The 9,718-nt window shown below is 43.7% G+C and overlaps 1 protein-coding gene across 1 annotated transcript; it reads left to right on the top strand.

Annotated features, from left to right (window-relative positions):
- Positions 1–1,735: 1,735 nt before the first annotated feature.
- On the top strand, positions 1,736–8,210 carry LOC144662212 (cyclic GMP-AMP synthase-like receptor 3). The gene is made up of 2 exons (XM_078522974.1): positions 1,736–2,939; positions 7,665–8,210. Exons 1-2 carry the CDS (start codon positions 2,376–2,378, stop codon positions 8,016–8,018), a joined length of 918 nt encoding a protein of 305 aa, XP_078379100.1. The 5' UTR covers positions 1,736–2,375; the 3' UTR covers positions 8,019–8,210.
- The last annotated feature ends 1,508 nt before the right edge of the window (positions 8,211–9,718 follow it).

Here is a 9,718-nt window from a genome sequence, read left to right as displayed (position 1 = left end):
GGTCCTGAAAATGATTAAAATCGATATAATAGAAACTGGAAAGGTTTCTATACTATAGAAATGGAAGGCCCTTTGCCCTTATTCGTTTATGTTTTTTTTACTTTTCATTGTTATTCTGACTGCTTTTTTCATCTTCAGATGACGAAAAGCCCCCCTCCCTACCTCCCCCTCCGCCGGACTTTCTAAATTTGGCCTACCAGCCCAGCAGATAGCCTACTACGCCAGGGGCGGATCCAGGATTATTCTAAGGAGGGGGTGCACCACTTAGGAATGGCGTAACGGACTACCAGTTGTATTAGAAAGCTGCAGGTCATCTCGGGAGGGGGGGGGATGCGAACCCCCTGCACCCTCCCTCTTGATCCACTATGACTTGCACATAAAATTCGTTTTGACGAATCAATCAGAGGTCTTCATAACGGAAATAAAACAGTTAAACTTAGCCTATATGCCGACGACACTACTTCCTTTCTGCCGGATGACAGTTCTGCTTCCAATTTATTCACCCTTCTTGAGCAATTCGGTACGTGCTCCGGACTCAAAATAAATAGACACAAGACCGAGGGAATGTGGCTTGGTGCTTGGAAAGGCAGACTTGGTAAGTACAGTCCGTTCGGAATATCATGGCCAGAACAATACGTTACAACTCTTGGAGTCGTCTTTGCTTACGATACTCTAGTTCGCCAACACATGAACTTTGAAACAAAGCTCTCTAAGCTTCAAAAAGTTTTAAATCTCTGGTCTGGTAGGCATTTAACGATTTTAGGGAAAGTAACCATTATTAAAACGTTAGCCCTTTCAAAGCTTGTTTACAGTTCTTCAGTGTTACACGTTCAATCAGATTTCATCAAAAGACTAAATGAAACAATTTTTGCTTTTATTTGGAATTTTAAGCCTGATAAAATTAAAAGAAGTACGTTAATTGACCCGGTGAACAAAGGCGGGCTCAATATGGTCAATTTCAACGACGTCAACAAGTCCCTAAAAATTGCTTGGGTAAAACGTTTCTGTGATGAGCCTGAAAACAACTGGTGCGCCTTTCTTAATTCGTTTTTGTTAAAATATGGAGGTGCTTTCCTGTTTCAGTGCAATTTCAATCTAAATTACCTAGAGTTAAAAAACATTCCAATTTTTTATAAAGAGATTCTGTCAAATTGACAAGAAATTCACTCAAATGACCCAGTTAATTCCACAGATTTTAAAGAAGAGATCTTATGGAACAATCGTTTCATAAGGATTTGCGGTAAATCATTTTATTTCAAATCGTGGCATAAAAATGGAATCGTAAAGGTTCGTGACCTTCTAACCGAGCAGGGAAACTTTCTATCTTTCGAACATTTTAAGGCCAAGTTCGGTGTCCGTACAACTTTTTTGGACTACGCTGGCGTGATCGCCGCAATCCCAAAAGCCTGGAAAACCGCAATCCTCGATACTCCTTCAGGTAATCAAAGAACGCAAAACGTCTTAACAGCAGATAATGTTTCTGCCAAAAGAGCTCGCTCTTTGCTCGTCGGAAAGTCCTTTCGCCCACCCACTGTAGAACACCGCCTACAGAATCAAAATGTTACGGACTTGGAAGCCATCTATGAACTACCTTTCAAAATCACAATAGAAAGTAAACTAAGAAGCTTTCAGTACAAATTAATCCATAACATTCTCCCCACAAACCAAAGATTATATAAAATGAAGATAAAAGCCTCACCAGTATGTGAGTTGTGTAATCATGTTAATGAAACACTAGAACACGTGTTTTGCGAGTGTCCTAACGCGAAACAATTTTGGATAATGGCAATCGAATGGTGGAACGTAAAACGCTTTGAAAACATAAATCCAAAACCTATTGAAATTCTTTATGGCTATAAACCAGGATCTTCTAGTTTTTATGCGCTAAACCACTTCTTTTTAATAGGCAAATATCACATTTACCTTTCAAAAATCAAGTCTGAAAATCCAATGTTTGAGGTCTTTCTTTGTTTGCTTAAAAGTAAAATTCAATCAGAAAGAGAGATTGCTATCCGAAATGGTAATTATAATAAACATAGGAACAAGTGGACCACCCTTTGTAGCAGTGAAAACACATAATCTCTTTTGTTGTTACCCAAAGCCAGCTGCTAGCTATATATATTGTGTGTGTAGTTGTATACCTTTCTTTTGCGCTTCTAGTGTACTTTTTTTTTCTTCTTTTTCCGTCGTATTATTACAAGTATTGTAAAAAAAAAAATCCGGCTATTGTGTATTAGTGTTGTCTTTATTAGTGTTTAAGTATTGTAAGTATTGTGCTAGCTGTTATACGAGGTCTGCTAGCGAAGAAACTTCGCAAATATTCTGCGAAGTATGTGAAGATTCCCGAGGATAATACGAAATATGCTAGAAAGCTGATGAAAAAGTACATTGGAGACCAAATTATGATGTACTGTCGAAAGAATTCTTCACTTCCAATCTCCAGGTTGGAGTACGCTGGTAGCGTGTATGAGAGGCTGAAAACAAAAGCTGCCGATGAAGTAGACATAATGGTGGTATTGAAAACAACCAAGACAGAAGTCGTGACTAAAGACTCCGGGGTACCTGGTTATGCCCGACTTGTGCCAAGAGCAAACTCAAAACTTTACAAGTATGTAAGTGATGGAGGGTACATTAATCCTGAGCGCCTTCGAAATGGTTGGTTCTACAGTCTTGTTGACCAAGCAGTAAGAGATTTCAGAGCTAGATCACCACGTTCTGACATCGATATGGTGGTGCGCGCCCACGGGCCAGCTGTCCAGCTGGATATAGTCAAAAAGGAAACTGATGAAACTTTGTTATCAGTGGATCTTGTTCCTTGCTTTTGTATCCGGCCAGACAGCTACTATGTAGCCAAGCCTTACACAGGGCGTAGATCTGTTTCCAGTTCAGATCTTCTGTGGAGGCAGTCGTTTTCACTGAAGGAAAAATCAATCGTCAATGTAATGTCTGCACACCAGACAGGTCCTCGATGAAGGCGGATTCTCGCCAGGAAAACACACACACGTTTTCAAGCCGCCATCTTCCTTTATTGCACTACCCACAATGCCTTAGGGCTGGGCCTACACAGGCAACCCAGTTACAACACACTACATCTTCCCCCTTTTTTAAATGAACACAATGGGTACAATGAAAAGCTAGACAAAATCCGATATAACTGTAAACCATAACAAGTAAAGGATACAAATCCAAATGCAAATAAAAGCACTGTTTTAAAGTCTTAACTGGTAGTCTCTTGTTCAATAGATAACACTTCTTAGTCAAAACACTAAGTGTAGTCCTCACGGTCCATATCAGAAAACGATCTTAAGTAGCAAAGTCCTTAATAAAGTTCGCTTAGCTTAGCCTTTTCCAGTAACATAGTCCTTAAGCCAGCTTGGCTCAGTTCTCGTCCGTGTTGATCTTCGAGGTTCACTGGTCTGTTCTGGTACCCGAGTAACAGCGGGCTGTGGTGATGGTTCCATAACAGGCTCAGTCACTGATCCTTGTGCTGGGATCTCATCCAGTTCAGGAACAGGAAGGGTAGCTGGTTTCAGTAGTGGTTGCTGAACCAATGGCTGTGCTACTGGCTGAATTCCTAACTGCTGTGGCTGGCAAGCCTGTGGTCTTTGTCCAATGAACCTTTTCACATGGCCTACATTTCTCTTAAGTAGGGTTTCACCTCGCTCAATGACCACTAAGTCCCCTTTCTTGGATATTACACTGTATGGGTCTGGATCATACACTGCAGACAGTTTGTTCTGTTTCCGCGTCAACAGCAACACCCTGTCTCCTTCTGCTATGTCTGACTCCGCAGCTCTCTTGTTAGCAGTTTCAGCCCCTCGCTTCTTCTGCTCTGCATCCTGATCCCGTGCCTGCTGGTCTGTGGTACTCGACCTCTCCTCCTCATCATCCCCTTCAAATTCTGGCATCTTTGTTCGCATCTTCCTTCCATACAATAGCTCAGCCGGGCTAACACCTGTAGTGGTGTGCGGTGTTGACCTGTAAGCAAGAAGATACTTCTGAAGCTCTTGCTGCCATGGTTTCCCTTCAGCTTGTGCTGCACGCATTGCCTTAAGGAGCGATTTATTCTGCCTTTCAACCTCTCCGTTCGCTCTCGGCCACAGTGGAATTGTCTTCTTGTGTTTGATTCCAAGCTTGTTAAGGAATTCCTCCATCTCTCGGCTAACTAAGTTTGTCCCATTATCTGTTCGTAATGTCTCAGGGATGCCATGTCTAGTAAAATGCTTCTCCAAGCACCTGATGATAACACTGCTAGTTGTGCTTCTCACTACATCCACCTCAATCCATCTGCTATAGTAGTCGACAGTCACAAGAAGGCTCTCCCCTGTTGGGAGTGGACCCATCAGATCTACTGCAAGGTCCCTCCATGGCTTTGTCGGCATGGTCGTTGTCTTCACAGGAGGTATGGTGGCAGCAGGAGTCACAGCTTGACATCCAAGGCATTTCTTGCAGTGACTTTCCACCATACTGTTCATATTCGGCCACCACACCTTGCTTCGGAGGCGATCTTTCGTTTTCACTATCCCTTGGTGTCCTTCGTGGGCTAACTCTAAGACCCGTTTACGCAAGCTCGCCGGAACAACAATCCGCATGCCTCTCATCACCAATCTTCCAACCACAGTAATTTCATCACGCAACAACCTGTATGGACTAGGCGCTTTAGACCAGTCCCCTGTTTTCCAACAACGAAACACCTCAGTCAGTTCCTCATCTTCAGCGGAAGCTCTCTCTATCTCTCGGGTGGTCATCGCGCGTGGTGTAGCATTGACCGCTACCATTCTGACATACTCTTCGGTTACACCATCACGGGGCGAGGCTGGTATCTTTGTCAAACGACTTAGGCAATCAGCTATATTCTGGCCTGAGGGTACATGACGAACTGTGTACTTGAACGGCATAAGACGCAGGACCCATCTCTCAACTCTGGCTGATGGTTTAGATCTAGGACCATAGATAGCTTCCAGAGCTTTACAATCAGTGACAAGCTCAAATGACTGTAATCCAGATAGGTAGAGATGAAATCTCTCACAAGCCCAGACGACCGCTAGGGCCTCTTTCTCTGTCTGGCTGTATCGACGCTCGACATCACTCAAGCTTCGGCTCGCAAATGCGACTGCTCTCTTCACTCCTTGCTTTTCTTGCACGAGTATAGCCCCAAGTCCAACCGGACTTGCATCGGTAACCACTTCAGTTGGTGCATCCTTGTCGTAGAAGGCCATCATTGATGCCTCAGCCAACTGTTTTTTCAGAGCCTCAAATGCTTCATTCTCCTCTTTGCCCCAATACCACTTGGCATCTTGACGTGTCAGCTTCCTAAGTGGTTCCACCGTTGTCGCAAAATCAGGCAGGAACCGTGAACTGAAACTGACAAGTCCCAGAAAGCTTCGCAACTCGGCGACATTGGTCGGAGCCTTTGTTTCTCGAATAGCCTGTACTTTCTCTTCTGTCGGCCCCACACCATGTTTGTTTAAAAGCAGCCCCATGAACACGATCTGATTCATTCCAATCTTGCACTTATCCTTGTTTAGGGTAAGGTTTCTCTCTTGCAATCGATTAAGCAATGCAACAAGGTTTCTGTCATGGTCCTCTGTTGTCTTTCCATGCACCACAATGTCGTCAGCGATGTTGGTGGCTCCAGGGCACCCAGCAATTGTTTGTCTAACAATGTTCTGGTATTGTTCTGGGGCGCTGTTAATACCAAAACTCAACCTCTTGTAGCGAAACAGTGAATCACCAGCTGAAAAGGTTGTGATGTCCCTGGAACCTTCTTCTAGCTCAATTTGATGGAAGCCCATGTTCATGTCAAGTTTTGAGAAAACAGTGCTCCCATTCAGTTCCTCCAGTACCTCATCCACTGTTGGAATCGGTAGCTTCTCCCTTCGTATGGCCTCGTTCGCACACCTCATATCCACACAAATACGTACATCATCCTTGTTTGGTTTGGGAGCAATTACAGCTGGGCTCACCCATGTTGTTGGACCTGAAACCTTCTCAATGATGTCAAGATCAAGAAGCTCGTTTATTTTCTTTGTGACTTTCTCTTTCAGAGGGTAAGGAATTCTTCTGGGTTTCTGTGCTACAGGTTTAACCTCCGGATCAATGTGCAGTTTAAGCTGGTAGCCTGACAATTTGCCAACTCCTGAGAACACCTTCGGAAAACGATCTGCAATACCATCAATGTCATTGCCCACAGAATAAACATTTGCCACACCCTCTAATTCTGGTCCAACTTTCAACACTTGTAATCGCTTAGCTGCTGGACTACCGAGTAAACACCTTCCTTCTCCTTGCGTCACGAGGATCGTTTCCATAGTTTTCCTTCCATTACACTCAATACTCGCCTCAAACTTACCCACAACTGGTAAACAACCATTCCCATACACTCGCAAGTTCCTTTCTTCAGGTTGCAATTTTGCTTTAAGGCCACTCTTCACAAGGTTGTTAAACTGCCTCTCACCAAGTACAGTAGACTGGGCACCCGAGTCAACAAGCATGCTGGTGGTTGTGTTATCAATCTTGACCATAATCACATTATCCTCACAGGCTCTCTCTCCATTAAAGTTTATAGGGAATGCATAAGGCTCTTCCCCACTGTCATATTCAACTTGATTAACTTGCTTGTTCCCTGATTTTGAATCACGTTTAGCATCACTAAAACGCTTTCCTCCACGCCCTCTGCCTTCTTTCACTCTACCACCCCTTTTGCTCTCAGTATCACCCTTACAACAAGCTGCCCAGTGCCCTTTCTGACCACACTTTGCACACGTTTTACCCCGAGCTGGACATACCTTATCACGAGCATAATGTCCCACCTTGCCACATGCATAACACTTCTGGGTTCCAAATCCACTCGACGGTTTCTTGCTGTCGCGGTCCTTGACCATGTTCACGTTACTCTGTCCTCCCTCTCCTTCGGCAATGTTGCTCGCCTGACGCCGTGCCGTTTCCCACGCTCTCGCTTTCTCTATCGCTGCAGCAAGCTGTATATTTGGCTCCTCAAACAGCTTGGTCCGTAACTCCAAGGAAGAAACTTTCTCCAACAACTGATCTCTCACGGCGAATTCAAGTTCCTCAGGTCCATAGCTACAATGCCTTGCTTGTTTACGAAGTCTGAGCACGAATGAGTCGACATCTTCTCCCGGTTCTTGCTTTAGCTGGCGAAGAACATGCCTTTCGTACGCAGCATTTTCTTGCACTCGAAAATAAGCGTTCAGTGTTCGAACAGTTTGTAAATAAACATCATCATCTTGGCCTTCCGGAGCATTGATGATTGCCAGATTCTCGAAAATATCCTGCACGCCAGAACCAGCTCGATAGAGTAATTCGTTCCTCTTTCTCGCGGCGTTTTGAAGATTTGCTTTCCCTTCGGCAAAATATGTAAACCCTCGCAGCCAAACACGCCATCGCTCACTCAATTCCGATTTCGAGCCCGAAATATCCATCGGTTGAATATTTGTCGCCGCCATACCACTAGAAAGGATTATTCTCGCAATCCTCGTCGCCAATGTAATGTCTGCACACCAGACAGGTCCTCGATGAAGGCGGATTCTCGCCAGGAAAACACACACACGTTTTCAAGCCGCCATCTTCCTTTATTGCACTACCCACAATGCCTTAGGGCTGGGCCTACACAGGCAACCCAGTTACAACACACTACAGTAAAGAAAATGGATAAAGATCATGGCCGCCGTCACGATCTCCTCAGAATCGTGAAAACCATCGTGAACAGGGAACCGACCTCCCTTGGAAGATTGGAGTCGTACCACTTGAAGACGGCCTTTATGCACTACATAAAAGAGACACCTTGCAACTGGACCAGCCGGAACTCCCTGGGAGAACACTTTGTTGGATATCTTGAGAAGCTGCAGAGATACCTGGAGAATGGCAATCTTCCGCACTACTGGCTGGATGGTGTAAACATTCTAGAAGGCGTGGATGACGTGGTGCTCGGGAACATGGCATATCGCTTGAAAAGGATCCTGAATAGCGAAGCAGAAAGGGATCAGATTCTTGCATGAACAGCCGGACAGTTTTGCCACTTTTCTAACTTAAGGCAAATTCACATACTTGTAGCTTGTAGTTACTTGAGACATCATCATAATTATAAATTAAGGACTACCGATATTTATATGGGGAATTAATTCGTTATACGATCTGATTTTAGTTATACGATATCTTTTCATATTTAAGCAACCCTTAGAACATATCACTGAAATCTGCTTTTTATCTCATGGACAATATAGACCTGGCCCCGGTTGTTGAAAGGGTGGATAACTCTATCCGCCGGATAAATCACTATCCAATGGATAAGTGTTGGCAAAACAAACTACGCTATCCCCTGGATAGTGATTTATCCAGTGGATAGTGTTATCCATCCTTCGAACAACCGGGACCTAGAGAACATTGGAGACAGTAGATGGGGGGAATAGCGAGGTTTGTTTTTAGTTGATGGTGTGACACTGGGGTTTGTGCGGAATACCGATGAACGTCAGCTGTATTAGTACCGTAGCCAGACTTTCTTCATAGAAGAGGCAAAATTGGCGAGCGCTGAAACCCTGAGCCTGAGTCCCTGACGGGGACTGGGTGCATGTAATCTGGAAGCTCTGAAACACTTTTTTAAGCATTTTGCATGGAATGAGAGGCGCGCGATGATGGTTACTGCAATGGATTCCAAATTCCGTGGCCCGGATTCGAGCTTCTCCAGAATTAGTCGTCAACCGTTAAATGACCTAAAATGATTACCGTCGATGGTAAAAAAAATTGATTTTAACCGTCAACTGCCATTGAGATTTCCCTGATTGTTTTATGGAGACTATTTTTCCAACGAACAGCACTTTTCTAAGTTCGGGATTAAATCTAGACGAGGCAGTTGCCCGGGTCTTGCCTCTTGCTAGCTACGGCCCTGGCTACATCCACGACGGATAATATAAGGTATCAGTTGTCTTTTGAATAATCGCACATGCGCAAGGCTGACTTTGTTCTTAAGGTACGCCAAACATAACGTCCAGCAAGAGGTTTTCCCTACTCTCTTAACAATGATTAGCATCTACTTTCACTTAATAAGTATAAAATGTAATGAGAACGTTTCATGTCTAAAGAGAGAGGGAAGAGTTTAAATCAAAGAGCTCTTCGAGCCACGACTGATTTTTTTTCACCAAGTTTTAAGTTTAGGTTTCATTTCTTGAAAATATATGAGCAGCAGGTGATTCAAACATTTCTTTGATGCACATGATAACAGATAATCGGCGGAATGTCTATTATTGATATAAGATGTATTCGTCTCACGTGATTTAGAATGTCTGATTAGCACACTCGTGTAGGTATCTAAATGGGGAACGAGAGGTTGCAAGTTCAATCCCAGATGAGACAGATTTTTTTTCTTTTCTTTTTTCTTGTTTTAACCCGTAGCACTAAAATGGTTTGTTTATTATATAGCTCCGTAGGTATGCATTGCAGAATAATTTACATGTAAGCCGTTTAGTAATGACGCTGTAAATAAATATATCAGAACTTATAGACTGATTCAGCTACAAATGTACTTGTGCTGTTACATCTGAAAAGTTTTTCATTTTCTTGCGAACAAGCAGCCACGTACTCGATTTTGTGTCGAGTTGTGACATAGTCTCAAGCTGCTCGGTCAACAGTAGGTTGCCAGGGTGGACTCTGGGAAAATGAAATTGACATACCCGAAGGAAAAATCTCCTACAATGGGAGGGGG

Source organism: Oculina patagonica, chromosome 8, assembly GCF_052425735.1.
Source record: "Oculina patagonica isolate OP01 chromosome 8, crgOcupat, whole genome shotgun sequence".
Taxonomy (NCBI): Eukaryota; Metazoa; Cnidaria; class Anthozoa; order Scleractinia; family Oculinidae; genus Oculina; species Oculina patagonica.
Note: the sequence above shows the minus strand (reverse complement) of the source record. Positions and strands in the feature narration are given on the sequence as shown.